The sequence below is a fragment of the Felis catus genome, chromosome D3, assembly GCF_018350175.1.
Source record: "Felis catus isolate Fca126 chromosome D3, F.catus_Fca126_mat1.0, whole genome shotgun sequence".
Taxonomy (NCBI): Eukaryota; Metazoa; Chordata; class Mammalia; order Carnivora; family Felidae; genus Felis; species Felis catus.
In genome coordinates, this window is record NC_058379.1 from 41,038,881 (window position 1) to 41,061,555 (window position 22,675).

The following is a 22,675-nucleotide window of genomic DNA, read 5'->3' on the forward strand; positions in this document are numbered from 1 at the left end:
CCCTGATTGCAAACCCTTCTTTCAAACCGCAGATCACTCGTGAGACCACTCGAAAGATGATCGGGTCACTGAGAAAGCTGAATCAATGCGCTACCATGGAAATAATTTCAAATGCAGTGGGTGTTGATTTGCACTCTTTATTTGTGGTTAATCATTTAAATGAGGCCATTTGTTAATGTTGGGGGGGGCGGGGTGGGTCCCAGTCCTGTCTCTGTTTAAGTGCCCTGACCTTTTCCTCAGCAACAGCACCTTTGAGAAGTCATTTTCTGGTACCTGATTGCATCTTGGGCATGGTTCCTAGCTTAAAGCCTGTCAGCTCCTGGAAGGGACTGCTCCAGAGCTCCCAGGGTCCTGAGCTTGGCCAGCCTTGCGGTTTCCCTCAGTACAGAGGACGGCCTTTTCCTTTTTGAAAGATGCTGTGTTCTGAGAAGAAACTTCTGAGTTTTCATTTATTTTAACTTGAACTAAATGCAGGACCTGCTGTCATTAGACTTCATTTATCTTGCCTATTTTGGATACAGAGAGCTGAAATGTACCTTTTTTGGTAAATGAGTCAGTCTGCACTGAGAGAAGAGGACCAAGTTTTTGGTGCTCTAGACAACCATCTACGGAGTAGAAAGAATGGTCCCTGTCTCCCTTCTGTCTGGCCTGTCTTTCCAGCTGCTGAGCATTTGTCCCCTTTGGCTCTAAGGTCTTTACAGGGAGGTGTGAGGGAGAGAGGGCTAAAGTATGTGCACGTGCCAGCTGGGTTTTCCTGAAATGCTCCACTGCATTGGGTTTTTTTCCATGAGTCATGTCTAGGTCGGCCGGTGATACAGCCACCATTAGCCAATTCCCCAGCTGTAGAAACAGGGAAGGAGAGTGCCCCTCCCCCCAACTCCTGGATAGAGAGATCCAGATTTTAAAGTCCTAAAACCACAAACCTGAAATTCTTGGGTCACTTCTGCTTACCTGGGGGAAGGGGATGAGGAAGAAGGCTCCTTTCTGAAGTGTCCAGGGGCCACCCTATCATCTCATTTGCAAGCAGGCCTAGAAACTCACAGAATTTTTACAGCATATGAGAGTATCCTGGGTGGCTGAATCGGGTAAGCGTCTGACTTTGGCTCAGCTCATGATCTCACAGTTCATGAGTTTGAGCCCTGCATCAGGCTCTGCTGACAGCTCAGAGCCTGGAGCCTGCTTTGGATTCTGTCTCCCTCTCTGCCCTTCCCCCACTCATGCCCTGTCTCGCTCAAAAATATACAATAAACATTAAAAAATAAATTAAAAAAAAAAGTATCCAGTGGCTTGATTTCAGGCCCAGGAAACTTGTTTCTGTGATCTACAACTTTCCCTGGGACTCTAAGCGACTTGCCTCTCCCAGGGGCACTTGATTGGCCAAAAGATTTTACCAGCCTGATGAGCAGAGACCACCTAAAGCTAAGAGTCTTGTGTCCTAGGGGTTTCTGTAGCTGCAGATAAAGGAGCAATGTGCCTGGGCTTCCCTGGAACAGAATGTGCTCTCCATGGGAAGATGCCTGCTTTTCTCCGATGATCTCAGCTTTCAGTGTGTGATCAGTTTTATGTTGGGCCTGTTGTTGCCGGGGAACCCGCAAGTCTGTAAAGCCGCATCTGCTGTGAGCTAAGGCGTGCAGTGAGCGATCTCATTGGGTCGGCCAGCTGCTGATTAGATGTGAATTTTAAGCATCCCCTAGAGGAGCCCCTGTTTAGCTGCAGAGATCACAGGGGGGCCTTGACCTCTAAGCACATCTGGTTTGTCTTTACAAGCAAAAATCAACCCCCAAGTATATAGCTTGGATAGTGAGGGGTAACAGTGATATGGCTGAGATTTAGTCAAGCTTACTTTCTACAAGCGTAAAAAAATTACCTTTCTGCAGTTTGCTTTTCAGCAACTCTCAGTCCATAAGGCACCAGACTGGAGTAACCTGAAGTGGTTTTTCATCTTTATTGACACTCCCTGTCTTTGCACTTCAAATGTACATGTCATTCAAGGAGCCCCACGAGCTGCACAAGCCCCCTGTGCCTTCCTTCACAGCTGGGCATGGGCCCAAGTGAGCGGTGCCAACCAGCCCTGGGACAGCCCACCCTGGAGACCTGAGGTCTCTGGGGTGGCACGTGCCACCTCGGCACTTCAGTGCATCTGAACTTCTCTCCTGCAGGCAGCGTAAATGCAGACTGCGTCCACAGGAACCACTTTGCCGGCCCGCCGCCTCTCAGCCCTGCAGCCCAGCAGCTCTTCTCCATCAGCAAGATGTGGTCCTGGGCAGCAGATTAAGCTCTGCGGTTAGCACCCAACGGGCCCGGCACAGGCTCTGTGAGCAAAGCCGCAGGGGAGGCCCCAGCTCCTCAGGTGTCCAGTCGGAATGACAGAAGGTGGTGGCCCCATCAGGCACATGTGTCCTCACCACCTGCCTGGGAACTCTCGGGTGTGTGGCCTCAGCAGCCAGGTAAGGTCTGTATCTTGGGGGAGGTGTTGGGGCGTCTGCAGAAAACTAGACCAGTGCTCCAGTTACATACATAATAAACTGCATATATTAAAGCTTCCAAGTTCTCACAACTATCTTTCTTCTTCCCTTTCCCCAGGCACCCTAGAGGTGAGAAAGGAAAGGATATAAGAAAACCCCACTAAATGTGGAGTACATTTCATCAAAGTCCGTGTGAGCCAAGCGGCCCCCAGTCACCACGATGTTGACGCCATCTCCTGCCTTCAAGTGCACGATGAGGTGGAACGCCCCTGGGCCCCCACAAGTGTGTAGAGCCCCCTGGGGCCGGTGGTATTCCAGGAATTCCCTCTTGTAGCCGGCTGTATGCAGCTGGGCCACACTGGCATTGGAGACCGACAGGACAGCTTCCACGTACGCGTCCCTCTCAGGAGTGAGGGTGGCTGTGATCAGGTAGCGCCCATCGTATGGAGCCGTGAAGATCCCTGGGAGGATGAAGGCAGGCACTTGTCACACCATCACAGGACCTTTGTGACAGGTTATCGGTTAACCCAGATTTGGGGAACTAACCATCTCTGTCCAGGACTGTCCCAGGAGACCCAACGGGGAGAGGTGGTCACCCAACCTCTAGAAGATAGGTTGCCCTGAGGGGACGTACTTGCACCTGCCCTCCACCCACCCAGTGACAGACTCCTTAGCTGGCCCAGTCCTCACTGTGACACCCCCCGTCTTCTGCTTGGAACATCCAGGAGAGGACAAATCTTGCAAAACCCCCAGGATGTGCTCTGATGACTAGAACTCTCACCTACGCCCGGAGCAGCCGTCAGAATAACCTTCCCCATGCTGTCATGCGGTGAGCACGGAGAGGACCACCCACCCTTGCTGGAAGAGAGTTCAGCTGCTTTAACATTCCTGGTGATGGGGCACACACCAGCTTCAGCAGTGCTATGTGCATGGCGCAGGTATGAAGACGCAGCGTCCGCTCCTACCTCACCCAAGGTTTAGTGGGGAAGCAGCAGCTGCCCAGATCCTGGTTGCATTTTGGGAGTTTCCTGCATCATTGAGAGCACCCCAGGGCCAACTTAGAATAAGCCTCACAACCTGTGTGCTGGGCACAACATCCACAAAATGCCTGAGTTGCCTCCTGAGGAGGCAAGAGCAAAAAGAACCCATAAAGTTTGTCACTAACCCAGAGAGAGGCCACAGCCAGCCCTCCTCACTTGGAAGAGCCAGTCCCCCTGCACGGGATCAGTATACAGGTGGCATCCATTTGTGGCCAAAAATAAGCAGGCATTCACTGAGCCAGTGGCCCACAGGTTCTGAGCATGGGGAAGCAGGGGAGGTGGTGGTTGGAGGGAGGGGGATGGCATGAGGAAGGGGACATGGGTTGGTAGATAGACCCATTTGCAAAGCAGCAACTGTAGATGCCCCAAAGCCACAAGGGTCGGAGCCTACACCAAATGTTGGTGGGAGCAGCCACTTCCCATAGGCTGTGGGGAGGGCTAGGCACGGACCCCGACCACAGGCCAAAAGTGACAGAATGGAGGGCCCAGGAGCCGAGAAGGAATCTCGTGGACTGCCCTGAAAAATGGTCAGAAACTGCCAGGCCCTGCTGCTCCCTTCCCCAGCTTTTAATGACAAGTAATATAAAGCTCCACACGTCTTCCTGAGGCACCAGAATGCACGGCCTCCTATGCCGCTTAGAGACTGCCTGTGGGGAGGCCTCACTCGGGGTCACCCAGAATGTGAAAGAAATGTCAGTCACCATCTCTGCTTGCAAACGTCACCTGACCCGTCAGGGTGGACAAGCTGTCCCCACCACCCAGGCATCATGGGGTGAGGGCCCCAGGGGGAACCTGAGCTTGTGGAGAAAGTGAAAGTCTCTGAAAGCAAAGGCTCTTCCCACACCCCAGCCTGGAGAACAGTAGAGTCCTGAGCTTGACTCCAGTTGGCCTGGAGGACCCCGAGTTCCTTTCCCAAGTTCCGTAGGTAGCTTTTATGCTCACTAAAACCTAAGCCTTGTCCTAGGAACAGTGGGATTTAGCTAGATGGCAAGACGGCCGGGCAGGACAAACACAAGAGTGAGGCCTATAATCTCTGCCTGCCAAGGAACTCTGTTACATCCGCCTCCTTGTAACCTTCCTGACCTCCTCCTGCCCTCACGCCTGTGCATTTCCTCAGAGAGGACTTCTGTGGGCACCGCAGCACGCTGGCGCTTGATGTGATCAGAGATGGGCCTCCCCAGCTTTGTAAGCTACTCAGGAAAGGTGACTGGGCCCTCGGCACAAGCCCCTGGGTCCTGCTTTACCCTGCCCCAGCCACACCTGGAGCTGTGCTTCCCTCCAGGAAGTGGGGCCCTGACACGCCTTCCCCTTATAGAGGAGAAAAGATGCCCATGTCTGGCCTTTCAGGAAGGAAGGCTCTCACTTCAGTCCCCAGGGACAAAGATGGACAGAAGCCCAGGCACAGGTGTGGCAGGAAGGAGGAAGCCAGGAACCCAGGGTGACCTCCGTTGTCGTATTGATAATCTGGGCGACAAGACAGATGCTGCAGGCAGGACCCAGGCCCACAGCTAAAGCAGTTCTATTCCAGAGCAGGAGACCCCATAACCGGGTCCGGTCCCTTCCGGAAGGAGTGCTGTCACCCTTTTTGGCTCTGTTAATGAGCCACAAGCCACTGAAGGAGGCAGGGCAGGGGTGGGCTCTCCCCCATCCTGTCCCGGGGTGTTGGGACAATAGATGCTTAGGAAGAAGATCTCCCCGGGGCTTGGAGGACAGCGGGGAGGGGCCAGGGTGCAATCAGTGGTGGGCAGAGCCTAACAACAGTGCCAAGGACTGGTATGCTGCTCTCATGACTAGAAAAGGTCACTGCACATTCACCCACCCACCCCGCAGCCTGGCAGCTGCAAACTTCTTCACCTAAAACTCCACAAATCAGGGGAGGGGCAACAGGGGCCAACTGGTCCCTCAGGCACCCACAGCTGCTCAGGCACCTCGGGTGTGGCGTCCCCACCCCGCACACAGGACAGGGGGCCCGCTGGCATGTGGAGACCGTGCACGGCCTCAGAACTCACCAGTGTCAGGGTTGTACACGTCCCCATCATTTACCAGCACTTTGTTAAAGAGGACGACACCCCCATCGCTGGGGAAAGGCTTCTGGGTGAGCCCCGCAGAGAAAGACACCAGAGAAGGCGCTGGAGTCCCTGGAGCAGAGAGGACATGAAGTATTCACAGGGGTCAGGTTGCACCAGTCTGGAGAGGCAGCCTCACGGTGCTGTTTGGCCTTAAGGTGGCAAAGCACTGTGGGACACAGGGCCAGGCCGGTCCTTGTTGGTTCGGGGGTGGGGACGGTGAGCAGCAGGACAAGCACTGTCTGGGAGTGGACATGTGAGACCATGTGACACTGTGTGTGTGTGTCGGGGGCTCGTGGCAGGCAGGGAGTGGGGAACAGGAAGCTAGGCACAGCCACACCAGGCAGAGACCCAGCCAGTGAGCCTCACCGCCAACTCCATGGGCTGGGAAGATGTGTGAGGGAAAAACCCTAGTCTCAGGCGTGACTCAGACCCTCTCTGAGGAGCAAATCTTGGCGGGGGCCTGAGTCCCGTCAGCAGAGGTCTGTCCCTCGGCTGGTGGGCACAAAAGAGCTGGGCCGGGCCTCCACCCACGCTAATAGCTCAGAGGGAGGAGGCCGGACACACACGGGAGGGGCAGAGGCCACCGAGGAGAACCAGCCTCCCACCAAGGTCTTCCAGCAGACGTACCTGGGGAGGCCACAGGAGGTGAGCTGGGGTATCCTGAAAAACAAAATGGGAGTGGGACATCAAACAGGAGCCCCTCTGTTTCTCCCGGCTCCTCCCACTGTTCTCCTTTAGACCTAGAGCAAGAGCGCCCCTCCCAAGCTGCCTTCCCAGAAACGGGCACAGCTGTACCCCGACTGTGCCTGCTTCCTCACTAGCCCCCTCTCACAGAGCAGAGAAGGTCCGTCAGGGCAAGCTGGCTGGGGGGATCCGAGAAGAGAGTGAGGCTGGATGAGTGTTTGATGGATGCACGGGAGGGGGTGGAAGCATGGATGGACAGGCAAATGCACAGCCCCAAGGAGTATAAACATCCCTAATGCGTATCCTCCTGGGAAAGGCATGTTTGTGGGGGGAGCCCTGTGATCTCTGCAGCTTGGGGTGGCTGAGCAGGACCAAAGGAAGAGAACGGCTGAGGGCAAAGGTGTCTCCTTGTGTTCCCAGCATTGACCCTGCCTGGCAGCCGTGGTGCTTCGAGGATTTTGGAACTCGCACCCGGAAAGACCCTGCAGCAGACCCCCTAAGGCTCAGGCTGCCCCTCCATCTAGTGTCACCCCCGCCACTTGGAGGTGTCCAGCCGCAGGGCCCTTACCTGGTGCTCCCGCAAAGCCCTCGGCGCTGGGGATGGGTCCCTGCCCCGTCTGGCCATCCACTCCTTGGGGCAGGCCCCGCCCTGACACGCCCATCCTCCCTGGAGGCCCGGCCTCTCCAGTCTCCATAATGACCCCAGTGGAGCCAGGCAGGAAGGGCAGCCCCGTCCAGCGTGGCCATGCTGGTGGGGGCAGTGGCTGCAGGGGTCTCTTGGGTAGGACAGGCTGCTGGCCTGTGGGCAGACGTTTTCCAGGCTCCTCAGGAAGCGGGGGAGCACTTGGCCTCGGCAGAGGGGTTGGCTTGGGATGAGAGGCCTCCGTGGGGGCCTCCACTGGCCCTGGGTGGGAGGGCCTTCCAGGCACCTGTGGGGCCTTCCCTCGCGGTGGGGGCTGCGGTGCTTCTGAGGGCTCCTCCGCTGGGCATTTGGAAAATGGAGAGAAATATGCAGGATTAAAAACCTCAGACTTGACTGCTCAGCCACAGGCGCCTCTGTGAGACTCGATGGGCTGGGCCCCCTGTGAAGATGTGGGCTTGGTGGCTGTCCCCAAAGCATCAAGAGTCACGGGCACTGCCTTGGGCCAGCACAGAGCAGCCACCACAGTGTGGGGGCAGCATGCCTCACGGCTTCAGAAGGGGGCCACAGGTCAAGCTGACCTTGGGTCACCCAGGAGCCGATAAGAAGAGCCATGGGGACCCCCTGCACAGGGGTGGAGTGGGGGGGAGATTTTCAGCCTTCCTTTCTACACAGTAGTCATGCTCTCCAAAACAGCACCATTCTTGGCCCCAGCACCAAAACTTCTGATTTCACCACATGATGATACCCTGGATATATCACAGATTACTGAAAGGGACCTGCTGAGCCCAACCAACAAATGTTCTCCCAAACCAGCTAGTGTTGGGGTCACTGTGGGTGGCTTCACAAGCTGGGACCCTGCCGAGAGCAGCAGATGCCACAGTGACCCCAGCTGGTGTTAGGGCGCTTAAGCCACCTAAGCAGCAGGCACAGAAACACCCAGCGCCTCTTGCCACGGCCTTATCACCAACTAAGGGGATTTCCACGGGAGGAAGTTTCTGATTCACATTTCCCTGCCCTCAGGGGAGGGCACTGTGACACAGCCAGGAAGCGGCTGCCCCTTCCTCCTATGAATACATTCCTGGAACCAGCCTTCCACGAAGGCTTCCTGAGGGCCCACCCAACTCTTCAGTCTGTGTGGTACCTGCAGTGTGCCCAGGTTCCAAAGCTATACAATTAATGTCCAGGCAAAATCAGTGATTGCATTTTGACCCACTGTCTAGTTTTGAAACTCGCTAAGGTAACTACAATAATCAAACACATGTTCCCCTCCCCTTCCGCCACAGAGCCAGGTTGCTCACCCACCTCTGGCCCCCAAGGGAGGCTATTTCTCAAACAGCCTTTCCTGACCAGTGCTCCATGAGAGACTTCAGCCCTACTGAGAATGATTCACCACTTCCTCAGTCGTCCCAAAGATAATACAGAGCTAACACCTAGATGCAGAGAAGAGAATTCATGTGGTTCCGTGGAATAGCATCAGGCCGTAATTCTCTTCAGAACCACCACTGAGAAGGGCTGGGTTAGACAGAAACTGAGGCAGGTGGACTAAAGACATGTGGACACCAGCCACAGTGGAGGACAGGAGTATGAGAACATGGAAACGTGAAGTCTACACATTGAATCAAGAAGCTCCTAGCCCCCTTTTCCTGCTCACACCCAGGACACCTACTTATTTATAGCTTAGGTTGGGGATAGGGAGAATCTTCAAAATGACCCTGTAAGAAACCCACCAGCATAAAATCTTAGTGCCTCACCTTTAAATGTGAACCATAGTCAAGATCACTTGATGTACAGAAAACCTCTGATAAGAAAGACCAAAACAAGCCAACCAACGTACCAATGAAAAGGAACTCTGAGGAAACACACAATGCAAGAAAATAAAGAGGTAAAACCCTCAAACAGAAGACAGTCCAAGATGCAAGAATACATTGGTATAAGAAAGGCATAATCAGAGGCACCCGTGTGTCTCAGTTGAGCATCGGGCTCTCTGCTGTCAGTGCAGAACCTGCTTTGGATCCTCTGTCTCCCTTTCTTCCCCTCCCCCATTCACATGTGTGCCCACATGTTCTCTCTCAAAACATTTTTTAAAAAGACATAATCAGAATAAGGATGAGCCTTTGCTGATAAAAATATTCTTACCAGGGGCGCCTGGGTGGCGCAGTCGGTTAAGCGTCCGACTTCAGCCAGGTCACGATCTCACGGTCTGTGAGTTCGAGCCCCGTATCAGGCTCTGGGCTGATGGCTCGGAGCCTGGAGCCTGCTTCCGATTCTGTGTCTCCCTCTCTCTCTGCCCCTCCCCCATTCATGCTCTGTCTCTCTCTGTCCCAAAAATAAATAAAAAACGTTGAAAAAAAAATTAAAAAAAAATATTCTTACCAAAAATAAGCAAATACAATGAAAGAGTTGGGGCACCTGGATGGCTCAATCAGTTAATCGGTCAACTCTTCGTTTCAGCTCAGGTCATGACCTCACAGCTTTGGGGGTTTAAGCCCTGAGTGCAGAGCCTGCTTGGGATTCTCTCTCTTGCTCTCTCTCTCTCTCTCTCTCCCCCACTTGCACTGTCTCAAAGAAAGAAAGGGATGGAGACAGGGACAGAGAGGAAGGAAGGAGAAAATGAGAAAGAAAGAACCTAAAAAAAAAAAAAAAAAAGGTAGGACAAGACAAAATGATGGACATCAGGAAGGAAACAATAAGAAATCTTTCCTGAAAAAAAAATCAGAAAAACTGGGACATAGGATGATGAGGTGGTAAGGCAAGAATTATCAAATTCTCACACATACACACCGTTTTATTTCAGCAAAACTATTGAATAAAAGACCTAAACCAAGATCTAGTCCAAGCACTGAGGAAAAGGGGAGATCCTACGAGCTTTCAGGGAAAAAAAATTAAAGTGTGACTTCAAATCCAAAAGGCATCATCAGGTTTGTCAACAACAGTACTAGAAACTAGAAGACAAAAGAACAAGGTCTTCAAATTTTGAGGGAGAAATTGTGAACCTCGAATTCTATACCCAACCAAAATGTCAATTATGATTCAAGAATAGGTATTTTCAGACATGCAATATTAAAAAAAACAAAAACAAACGATCAGCCCCCCCCCCCCACCTTTTAAGTCTACTTATTTTGAGAGAGTGAAAGTAAGCAGGGGCAGAGAGAGAGGGAGGGAGAGAATCCCAAGCAGGCTCTGTGCTGACAGCACAGAGCCCGATATGGAGCTCTAACTCACAAACCGCTAGATCATGACCTGAGCCAAAACCAAGAGTCAGATGCTTAACTGACTGAACCACCCAGGCACCCCTCAGGCTCCTTTTCTTAAAAAGCTTAGAAAACATACTCCACTGAAACAAGTAAACCATACAAAAAAGAAACATTAAAAAAAAAAAGTTCTAGACAGGAGAGAGGTTCAAGAAATTTCTAGGATGGTAGTGAAAGAAGTTTCAAATTGAAGTCCTTTAGCAAGTCCAGAGAATAAACAGTCCAGATTGGAGCAACAAGAGAACTCCAGAAGGGAGCTCATGAATTCAAAAAACAAAAAACGTACTTGCAGAAGACCCTCCCTGAGCTGCCTGCACTCTGGGTGGGTCCTCCCTTCCTCCTCCTCACAGGGAGCCCCTGGCTCAGAGCCCTTCCTCCCAGCCGGCCTGTCTTCCCTCTGGGGGCTGCCCCATCCACTCCCTCAGGCCTCTTTCCTTGCCCCCCACGGCTCCTGCCCTTTAGTCCAAGTGTATGGGTCTCCATCCAAAATTTAAAAGTAAACACGTCCCCTCCGTCCTCAATGGACTGCAGTCGGCCAAGTACAAGCCCCTCACACTGATCCTTATTTTCTTACCTGTTCCTACCACACCCTCCAAACCACCGCTCTTCCTCTGAAAGCCACCGCTGTTCTCCCGGACCCCCCCCCCCACCCAGGCGCTGTCATACTCATTCACTCTCCCTCCCTCCCTCCCTCTCTCCTCAAAAATCTGCAATCGTCTTCCAATGCTTATAAAATCCAATCAAATCTCCCCTGACATCCTGAGTCCCCGCCACCTGCTCCACCTCCTCCTGCACCCTCAGTGTCCTCACTGGTGCCCAGCCCTCCTCTGAGCTTCCCTGGCCACACACCTTTGCTTTCAGTGTTTACGCTGCCTAAAACAGCCTCTTCCAGCACCCTCACTTCAGTCCCGGTTCAGAGACCACCCACTCAGGGAAGCCATCGTGGATTAGCCCAATAGAGCTTCAATAATCCTGCCTCTGAACCTTGAGGCCCTTTGAGCCTCGGAGGGCTCTTTCAATTTTTAACTATTGTTCCTGTCATGCTGGATGATGAGCAGTTGAGGACACATTTTAATGATCTTTTGTCCCCAGGGTTTGGCATAGGGCCTGGTACACGACATTGCCGACATTTAAGGGTGTGGTGAATGAATGAAGGCTGGAAGGAGGGCAGGCATCATGGGCCACACCTTACCAGCCATTACCTTAAAATCCTAATTCTGCCAAAAAATCATTGTCATTCTGGGGCCAAATAGGGTAATGCTGGTACACAGAGATGGTGAAGGCTCTTTTATGTCCATCACTCCCTCAACACTCAGGTTTATCACACGCACTGGAAGGCAGAAGGAAAAGAATGAACGAATATTTCCCTTGGGCCAAATATCCCCGCCCCCCACCCCCCATCTCCAGGGCGAGCACACCCATGCCTGGCTGGGGGCAACTGACTGCTCCCAGACAACCTGTCACCTCACGGCAATGCTGCCCTGGGTGCAGTCATTTCCCCCAGCTCCTGCTCCCCCATCTCATGCCAGGTGTTTCCAATGTACACGCATTTGTTACAAAGCTGTAACACAGACTGGACAGCATTTTGCTCATTCTGGAAAGATCACTCCTGGCAGCGGATGGCTTTCTGAACTCAACATGTGTTTCCAATTCAGAGAATGACCATTTGAACCATCTCTCTCCCGGAGAGCCCAGAGTTGCTGCCCTTGTGGTTAAGGCGTGAGGCTCACGCAGGAAGGGACGGCGCGGCCCCACGGGTGCTGCCTCGGGTCCGGGAACCTGCCCCAGGCTCCAGCCCTGATGCGCCCGTGTGGCCTCAGGCAGGGCCACAGCCTTCTCCCCGAAGACGGAGAGGGACCCGGGGAGGGAAGGCCGCTGCTTCTCCTCTAGAGTCCATCTTACTAAAAGCCAATTTCGACTTCACTGCAACAAAGACCTGCCGAAGAAAATCCGCCCTAATCCTCGAGCTGCTAAGAACGTGTGTCTGGCTCCCCTGACAGGCTGTCTCTGCCTCCTGTCAGGGAGGCCTGAAGGGAGGCCGGCGGCCACGAGAAAGTAAACTGCAAGCATGAGGGCCCTTAGGTGTGCCTGGCAGCGTGGTGGGGTCTTGTTACACTGCCAGACGCGGGGGGGACAGACGGTGACCCCTGGTGTCAGAGGCTGGGTCCGGGACCCCGGCCGTGCAAAAGCCACTGACCCCTCCTACCTCATCCGCCCCGTCCATTAAACGGGCAGCTCCACGGCGCCCTCTCGTCAACCAGGCAGAACTGGGTGCCAGCGAGACAGAGCGAGGGCGCGGGTGCTCATCCCTAACGGGGACACACGGCGCAGGCGCCAAGTCCGGCTGAGGGGGCATCCGATCTCCCGGGAAGCCGGGGTGCACCTGCAGGCCACAGCCGGCAACAACGCGACCTCCTTCCCGGAGGCCATCAAGACGGGATTTCTACAAAAATCCTTCCAAACGCCGACATGCGTCCGGCAAAGCCGGTAGACCGTCACACTGCGCGCCCATGAGAATGGGGCTGCCTGGAGGAAGCGGCTGCTCCTGCTCCCCGCAGAAAGACTGAGGTGCAAGGGCAAGGGCGGCGGAGGGGAGGGGGAAGGCCGTGGAGGGCCACAGGTGTGCTCTGGGCTGAGGAGTCAACCTACGGAAAACCGGACTTGTTCTGACGACACCTGAAGGGAAACCAGGTCTTCGCGGGAATGATTCTACTCGGAGCAAATGGTGACCCGGAAGCTGTTGTGGTTTGGGCTGGAAGGAAAGAAGGCCTCAGCGCCTATGAGGAGGGCTGTGTTGCTTACACCACGGGACAATGAGTCCCCACGTGACCACGTGAGCAGCCCCGGAATCGGGCTAAACAGCGAAAACGACTCTGCATTTCTGAAAAGTACAACCTAGAGAACACGGAGATACAGACAGCTGTACAAATACATCTGAAGTGGGAAGGAATCTGCAATCACAGAATCTCAGGGTTGGGTGGGCAGGGGTTCTCACCTAGCTGAGCCTCAGCATCGCTTGGGAATTTTTTTGTTGTAGAATTTCACAACCTGATTCTAAAATTTCTGCGGAACCGCACAGGGTCTACACTCCCAGGTTTTAAGACCTACCGCAAAGCTGCATACTCAAGACTAGAGCATGTCTCAGCAACTACAACAGAGTCCCCAGGTGAACTAGCACACACGCTGTCCACGTTTGTTGCTGGTGCGGTGTCCAAGTCATGGCTTTCCTTCTCTCTCCTCTTCTTTCCTCCTTGTTTCTCCCCTTCTTTTGGGCACAGTTCTCCCTGGGTGGTTATATCCTGCTGCCTTTGAGGTGGCCTTCCTTCTTCTGGGACCAGAGCTGGGGGGGGTTGTTTTGTTTTAATAACAAATTTAATTGCAAGTTCCTGGGTCTCACCTCATCCCTGTTGAGCAGGAATCTCCTGAGTGAGCCCAGGAGTTCTTATTTTTCTAAAGCTCCCAGAGGATTTTTGCATGCAGCTGTGGGACACCTCAGCCCTGAGAATACCATGGTTCTAAATTCAATCGTTAGGATGCAGAAAGGCAGCCACAACTTACCCCCACCAAAGGGCATTACGAACCCCAGATGCCCGCAGGGTGTAAGGGAGCACATTGCAAGGGTCAGGATGGTCTGAGTATATGCAGTTTATTTTAGGCGTTAGATATTTCTAAAACCCTGACTTGGTCCATCATGCCATCTTGGACCTAAACTGGCCCAAACCCAGCCGATTTCAAGTTGAGGGCATGACTGTGGCATCTGGCCACTCTTCCCCTGGCCAGGTTTTATGGTTAAATATTTAGAAAATCCATGCTTTTTCATTTTTGTAGCATAGCTTGAATTAAGCAACTTGATAAAGATGGGATTCCTAAATCTCTAACAACACTAAATGAAATGTTGTGCTTAGTATAATTCAAGTTATAAGAGAAACAGCCCTCAGACTTGAGCAGAAGGGGGGGGGGGCGTATTTGAAAAAGGAAGTGATACTCCTGTCACTAGAGTCTGTTGAAACAACATCATGGCATCTAGGCAGGCATGTCCCTTCTTGGAACAGTGACGTAGGGAAAGAGAGCTTCCCTGATGCACAGAAATATTCCTCTGCCCATCATCTCCACCCAGCGGGAGCCCCAGGTGTTTCAACACCAGGAAGTCCCCTCTCCTACTGTAAGCAGAAATGCTGGAGTCCAGCCAGGGCTCAGCGTCTGTGTCACACAAGAAGGCTGGGATGTGCCGGCTGTCAGAGAGGGCAGCCAGCCACAGCCTTGCTGACAACGCTCATTACAGGCCAGGGCAGTCCTCAGGCTCAGGCAGGAAAAGACACCTTTCACTCATGCAGGGAGCAGACCCTGGAGCTGCCCGCCACAGAGGAACTCCTGCCCCACAAGATGCTGACCAAGGGAAATGGAGGGGGTGCTGGCCAGAAGCACAGTGCCCCACCCACGCCTGACAATGGGAGTGAGCGTGCCCAGGCAGACAGCCAAACCGTTATGGCCACATCAGACAGAAGGACAAAGGACTTAAGAACCACCTTGTCATTTGGAACCTAACTTATGCCCAAGTGCTGAGCTCTTTTTTTTTTTTTAATGTTTATTTTTTAGAGAGAGAGAGTGAGTGTGAGTGGGAGAGGGGCAGAGAAAGGGGGACAGAGGATCTGAAGCAGGCTCTGTCCTGACAGCAGAGAGCTTGGTGTATTGCTCGAACTCACGAACCGTGAGATCATGACCTGAGCCAAAGCTGGACGCTTAACTGACTCAACTGCCCAGGTACCCCAGTGCTGAGCCTCTTGTCAACAAAAGCATTTGAATGTGAATCCTGAATGCCAGGGAGAGGAGATTTCTAGGCTTTTTACACTTTCTACCTGCCCCCCAATTTAAAGAAAAAGAAAGGGAAAATGAGAAACCCCCCACTGGCTATCTAGAGCATTCCACAGAGCAGCCAGGAGCCGGACACCCAGGGGTCTCCTTCCATGTCTGCTGTGTGGACAGGCTGCTCTGACTCCTTTGAGGCTGGATGCCTGGGGGTTTGTAGGAAGAAAAAGGGAGAAAAGTGCAGCCATGAGCAGATTAAACATTATAGGGGTCAGAGGATTAAAATAATAGGTAATACTGATTGAATAAATACGAGGGGCCAGGCACTATTCAATACTCCACTCTTTATGAGTATTAATCCTCTTTAAACAAACTTTTTGAGATCAGCGTCATTATTATTTCCAAGTAACAGATGCAGAAAGTGAGGTAATTAGGTAGATAAATAACTTGCCCAAAGTCCCAGAGAAAGCATGGAAGTAACTAGGATGGCAAAGCTGAGAAATAATAAGCACTTCCTGGCTCAAAATCCTCTGATCAACATTGGAAAAAAAGGGGCGGGGGGGGGGGGGTGCCTGGGTGGCTCAGTCAGTTAAGCGACCAACTTCGGCTCAGGTCATAATCCTGAGGCTCTTGAGTTCAAGCCCTGCCTCCAGCTCTGTGCTGACAGCTCTAGCCAGTTTCAGATTCTGTGTCTCCCTCTCTCTCTGCCCCTCCCCCGCTTGCACTCTGTGTCTCTCTCTCTCTCTCAAAAATAAACATTAAAAAAAAATTAAAATCGTCTGATTGTTTCTCATCATACTTAAAATTCAAATCCTTTACCATAGCCTATAAAATCCTACATGACCTGGTTCCTTCCTGACTTCAATGCCCAGGACTTCCCACCCTCCCCTTGTTCATATACATTATGCGTTTTTCAAACAGGACAAACTCATTACTGCCTCAGGGACTTTGAACATGCTGTTCCCACTGCTTGGACCACTTCCCACAGGTCTCTGCAAAGCCCTGCAATGAAGTCACCTCCACTGAGCAACCCTCCCTGACCACTCACCTAAAATATACCACTGTCTCCTGTTCTCCATGAACTTGCTCTGTTGTGTCTTTCCTCGCAAACTGATCACTAGCCGAAATCCGATCAGCATTTAGCTTGGCTGTGCCTTGTCTGTCGTCCCGCTAGAGTGACATTCACGAGGGCCGGCACTGCAGCACTAGCACACGGCTCAGTTGAAAGCATAGGAATGAATGGGTGGGATGGAGGGGGGCTGGGAGACGGGCATCACACCCACTTTACTGAGCTGAAGGTGAGAAGGTGAGTGAAGGTTCTTCACCTTTTGGACATTAGGCACCTCTCTGAGACCTAGATGAAAGCCATGGACTTTTTATCCAAAAAAAAAAAAAAAAAAAAAAAGCCAACATTTGCAAATAGTTTCAAGAGTCCCTTTTAAAACCCAGGGAAGAACATTTTCAATAATGGGAGGGAGACAAAATACTCAAGGGATCTACTTGAGCATCAGCTGAAGCCCCTTCTGCTCCCACACTAGCTGTCTCCTGGATAATTCAGGCCCCCTTAGGGATGTTTCCAAAGAAAAGAACAGCATCTGAGAACAGGGTGGTGCACTGAGGAGACACACCGGAGTTTGCAGCCCCGGGCCATCAATCTGGTCACTGGTCCAAACCTACGTTATGCATCCTCTTCCCTGGGCCTTTTTTCACCAAGGGAGATATAATAACTGTCATTAATATTCCTTTCCTCCCAACACATAGAAACCATATCCCCCTTCCAGAGCTGACTTGCTTTGACCAAGAAAATGTGGCAGAAGGAATGCCACGGCAGCTCAGCGCCCAGCCTGGAAGGGGCTAGCGGTTTCCAGTTTCCTTTATGAGCCAGTCACCATGTAGTAAGTCTGACTAACCTGAGACCACCATGCTGTGAAGAAGCCCAAGTCAGCCACATGGAGAGAGAAAAAGACAGAGAATGGCCGCATGGAGGAGGCCTGAGGGGCCAGACATGTGACGAAAGCCTTCCTGACCTTCCAGCCCGGCCAGGCCCAACTGCCAGCTGATTACAGCTGAGTGACTCAGGCTGATGCCAAATGGAGCAAAAGAACCACCACGCCAAGCTGAGCCAAGCCCTGATGAGCTCCTGATGCACAGAATAGTGGAAAATAATACATCTTTGTTGTTTTAAGCCACCAAGATTTGGGGCAGGTTGTTACATGACAATAGATAACGGCCCCTTCATACCAACCCTCCTGCTTTTCTGGGCCCATACACAACCCTCAATTATTAGCTCCAGTAACACCTCCTTCCAGAAGTTTCTCTTCTCACTCCACCTCGCTCTTCACTCCTCCAGCCTCTGAACTCTCAATTTCCTCAACCCCGAAGGCTTAGCTCAGGGGCTCTCTCCTCCAAGGAGCCCTCCCTGACTTCCACAGTGGCCATAAGCGCTTCTCCACACACCCAGTATGCCTGTGCACACCCCATGCCCATGACCATCCCTTTGTCAGCTTGTTTGTCCCCAGACTGTTATTGTCACATGCATTGTCATCCACATAATCCACACACATAGCTCATTAACTACCACATAATAGGGGCTCAGTAAGACCTTATGAACGGAAAGAACAAACCCCTACACCACTCGCTGGACATTTACATACTATTGCATTCATTCCTTCTGCAGACCTGTGTCTCTTTACCACTGTGATTGAAAATGCCTTGAGGTTAGGGATCATGCTACTCATCTCCATGCTTCTCACAGAGCCTTGCACACAGCAGGTGCTCAGTAAATGCTCTGTTGACTTTTAACTGGTCAATGTATGGCTTTCACTGTGACCTTAACTCCAGATTCCCCCCTAGACCTCTGCTTCTCAGGCTGCAGATCTCCTAGACCTTGACACTGTATAAGGACAGAGAAGGCTCTGCTGGTTTATTTTTGGCTCTTTTCAATCAATGGAATTCTTGAAAGGCCACACATTCTCATTCACAGCAATGAATTCATTCCAAAAGGATAATCTTTTAGAAGCTACATTCTCTTTAAAGACATTCACCTCCAACTCCTACTTCAGCAAAGTGTGAAAGAGTTAACACAGCTTCCCATACTGCCTGGGAGTTGCAAATCAACTGGAAATATCTGATTCAATCTGTTATTATAAAACACAGTCCAGACAGCACTGTCACCACAAGGGACAATCATTCTATGAACACACACAGTGTTGTGACCTTTACTCAACATTCCAGAGATACAGGAGCTGTGTGGGCCTGGGAGGAGGGGAGGCTTATGAACAGTGTGGTGTAGTGGGCCCAGCACTGGGGTGGAGGCCAGCTTCCTGGTCCTGGCTGGCCTGGGTACCTCCCTATCTACAAACTCCTTTTCTCTGAGAATACCCAAAGCATTTTCCCACCTGACTACTTCAGATCCTCCAGCTTCCCGGGGACCTGACCATGACTCTCCCTAGCCAGGCCCGTGCTCAACTGCCCCTCATGTTTCAGCCCTCCACTCCTTGGGTTTTATGACTCAGCTTGGACATAAAACCCTATAGGCTCACTCCAGGCCATGACATCTCAGCTCAGTGTTGGGGGTCTTTGTCACCTGGAGCTGAGCAAGGTGGAAAAGGTGATAAAAGCCCAAAGGGGAAGAGAGGAGGAAACAGGGAGAGGGCAGGTCAGGAAGTAGGGTCCTTCTGGGCATACAACTGGCCCTCAACAAGTCCTTTTGGAACCCGTAAGTCTGCATTCAACTCTCGGACACACGAAGGAGATGTGTGCTGGACTGGAAGACAATTCTTGGATGCAGCCCACCCAGGGTTCTCGTTCTGGCCCTGCCACTCCCTAGATGTGTGCCCCTGGGTACACTTCCCCTTGGGAAAGCAGAGGTTGTTGTGGGGCTCTATGACATGGCCTGAGGGAACTAGCCCAGTGCTGGTCCCCAGAAAGTGCTCAATAAGTGTGAACTCACACTTTCCCTCCCTGCTTCCAATTAGAAAAGGCTGTCTCATTATTGAGGCCACCTACATGAAAGAATCCAGGTATAAGAGAAGCTATGTCCCTCATGGATGATGTGCTAAACGCTCAAGGAACAAGGAAATTAACTTTGTTGAATATATTGTTTCATGTTATTAAGGAACCACTCATTCATTCATTCAACAATCATTTGCTCCGTGTCTAGTGTGCAGCAAGCTTTGCCTAAACACAACTGATATGCTTCCTTGTTGTAAGCACCAAACGGCTTTAAACAGTTACTGCCCCTAAAATGCTTTTTGTCCATGGTCTTTGGAAAGGAATCTGACCGTATTCTATCTGCCATCATCTAGACCTTAGATTTCAGGAGACAGGAGGTGGCCCAAAGATAATGATGACAAAGATTATAATGACACCAGCAAACAAAAAGCACTGCTTATAGAGAAGTGAACAGATAAGCAAATGGGAGTCTCCCTAAGTAGCCAGTGCTTCAAGTTGTTAGGCCAAAAATCTGACCCCAACTCTAAGCTCCCCAACATGACAGTATATATAGATCCACATCTTGCCCTCTTCCTCTGTGGCAAAGGAGCAGTTTCATTTTCAATTTGTTGTGGACTGATAACTTTTGTAAAATGCACAGATGGTGTGCCTGAATCCTGCAGTGATGTCAAATTGTTTTAAATAAAAGTTTCTAAATACTAACTCTCGATGTTGGTTTTTATCTCGTTGCCACTCAGCACCAGTGATTCACAAACTGGCACCAATCTACGAACCACACTTTGGGTAGCACTGATGTAGTGAACTCCACAGACCATCCAAAATCTAGCATAATGCATGCTGCGAACAAATACAAGAAATGGGATAGTAACGGGCAACTTACTTGCTGATGGCTGAAATTTGATCAGGTCTTGCAAGTCAGTAGAAATCTGGAAAACATGGCTATAGAACTGCTGGACTGAATTCTTCAGGCCAGATATGTCTCTGGAATGTGACCGGAGTGTCCCATTCATCTGCCTGACACAACTCCAGAGGCTGTTGACATGCTTGTTGAGCCCCTCCTTGATCCTCTGAAGACTTCCGGAGATGGAGTCCAGCTTGCTGCAGGCTTTCTCCATATGAGACACCCTGCTCTCAACCACGGACACGTCCCTCTGGACCCCATGTGTGTTCTCCTTACAAGTGTCCAGTTCAGAGAGGACCTGGCTCTGCAGCCGCTGCCACCTCTCCTCCAGGTGGCTGCAGCAATGAGCCATGGGGTCCTGGGGAGACGGGAGGGGCTCCACCGTCCTTTCCTTCTCACCCCCCTTAGAGAACCCCCCCACTGCAGCATTTTTACCGTCTCTACAACTGCTTAGCTCCTTCTGGAGATGATTCACATCGTCTTCTGTGTGGTTTAGTTGAGAATAAAGAAAACTAAAATCCTGTTGAAGTTTCTGGATGCTACGTTCGGTTTCTTGAAACTTCCTATGCATTGTGTCATTCAGAGATTTCAAAAGGTTCAAACTATCACCCGCTATGTGTTCTTCTCCGTTTGGCAAAGTATCTTCTATCCCATGAGGCTCTCCCTGAAAGTTCTGCAGGCAAATATCCTCAACAACTTGAACTTTGCTCTTCAGGTGGTTTAACTCTATCATGACCTGTTTGCTCCCAGCCCCTGACACACCTGGCAGGGCTGAGGCTGGGGGGATGAGTTCTGCATCAGTGCTATTGGCCACCTCCAGGAGAACACTCCCCAGGCGCTCTTCCAGAGACTGGATTTTCTGATCAAGAAGTTGCTTCAAGTCATCTACCTCACCATTAATGGTCCCCCGAAGGGTTTCTTCAATGTAGAAGCAATGTTCTTCTGCATTCCTTTCTGTCACATTGATCCTCGCATCTAGTTCATTCCATCGTGCATCAAAGTCCACATCTGGCTCTGGAACTACAAGGCGGTCAAATTCATTGTCCAGGCGTGCATTCAGCATTCTGGTGGCTTCAGCAACCCTTTCAATTTTCTGGTCTAACATCTTGATCTGTGGCCCAAAGTCACCATTCTTTTCACTATTACAGCAGTTGGACCGAGCTGAAGGATCTTGTACCCGGTCTCGAAGATCGTTTATTTCTTTTCTCAGGTTTGTTTCCTTCTCTCCTATTAGCTCAATCACTCCCAGGTAGCTGCTCCCATAATCATCACACTGCTGCTGGAGACCAATCAGCTTGTACTCGCATGAGTTCTTCAGGTCGGCCAGCTTTCTGTCCATTCCTTCCATGAGCTCCTCTCTCAGGGCATCAATCTTACTATCAACATAGGCTTGGTAGAGTTCATTGGTCGTCATGGTCACCGTAGGGCCCTGGGCAGCCTCCTGGAGCTGTTTGAGCTGTCCTTCATACCCCTTCACTTTCCCATCCAGCTCTTCCAGCTTGTCACTCTTGGTCTTCAGAGCATCCTTGACCTCGGCCAATTCGGATTTGATGTCCTTCATGCCAGATTCCTTATTGTTGAGGACATCAGGAAGCTGGACAGTTTCTGTGTCTCCACCAATGGCACTGTCAGGCACTGGCTGGGGATGCAGATTACTGAGCCATGAGGCCAGCATTTTGCTCGCATCATCCTGAACGGCATGTTTGAGGTTTTCGTTCACTCCAGCAATGGATGACTGGAGATCAAGAACTGTTCTTGTGAGTCGGAGAACCTTCTCCTCAAGCACCTGGATTTTTTTTTCCTGAAGTTCTTGCGCCCCCTCTTTTGGATCTATGACTTGACTTGGTTCTGTGGCACGAGTTGGTGGCAAAATCTTCTTGGGCTCTGAGACTTGGCTTGGTTCATTATCTGTTACAAAGAAAGAGTTGGACATGACTTAACAAGTTCTACCTTTTCCCATTTTCTGCAAAGACAATAAACAGGGTGCTTAAGGAATGCACTTAAACCTTCACTTATAGATCCCCTCTCACCATAGGCAATTATTGTGGTAGAGAGAAAAAGACTACGGCCTTTGAGTCAAATAGGCCTCCCTTTGCATTCTGGCTCTGTTGTTTACTGTCTGCCCTGGAGCAAGTTAATTAACTTCTGTGAACAATAATCCCTTCATCTATGAAGCTGAGGTACTATCTTCCCCTTCAGGGTTGTTGAGAGAATACGTAGTACATGGTACATAGTAGGTAGTCATTGGTCTCTTTCACTCTAAAGGGAAATTTTTTTTAAGTTTATTTATTTATTTTTGAGAGAGAGAGAGAGAGAGACAGAGAGAGAGAGAGACAGACAGACAGACAGACAGACAAAGAATCCCAAGCAGGTCCCAAACTATCAGTGCAGACCCCAACACGGGACTCGATCTCACAAACTGTGGGATCATTACCTGAGTCCAAATCAGGGTATTCAACCAACTGAGCCACCCACACGCCCCTAAAGGGAAATATTGTTAATCTACTTTGTCATATGAACACATCATTCTCACATTAGTGAGCTGCAGCCACACCCCAATGGTTGACTACATACTGTAAAACCACAAGAAGCCACTTTAGTGATATCCACCCATTAGCTGTTGGGTGATATGATATCATATCAAGCAGTCAATTATCCTCCAAGCAACTCCTAAATGTTATTTTACTTTTGTTAGCATCGCTATGTTAACAAAGTCTCATAGACATTGTTTAGCACTGTTATGCAGTTGGGGAAACTAAAAGCTAAAGAGGGATAAAGCAGTGACTCTACTGTCACCTCCTAACAATAAAGCCATGTGGTCATATATACTAAGATTCACTAAACCAAAGAATATAAACATTG

General features: G+C 51.0%; 1 protein-coding gene across 1 annotated transcript in view; it reads right to left on the reverse strand.

The window, feature by feature from the left end:
- Positions 1-1,931: 1,931 nt before the first annotated feature.
- EMILIN2 (elastin microfibril interfacer 2) overlaps positions 1,932-22,675 on the reverse strand; it is a 51,054-nt gene continuing 30,310 nt past the window's right edge. Inside the window, exons 4-8 of the mRNA XM_006938804.5 lie at positions 19,793-21,721; positions 6,827-7,240; positions 6,202-6,234; positions 5,515-5,643; positions 1,932-2,926 (exon numbers count right to left, since the gene is read on the reverse strand). Of these exons, the coding sequence (XP_006938866.4) occupies positions 2,589-2,926; positions 5,515-5,643; positions 6,202-6,234; positions 6,827-7,240; positions 19,793-21,721 (2,843 nt within the window). The 3' untranslated portion in view covers positions 1,932-2,588. The remainder of the gene's footprint in view (positions 2,927-5,514; positions 5,644-6,201; positions 6,235-6,826; positions 7,241-19,792; positions 21,722-22,675) is intronic.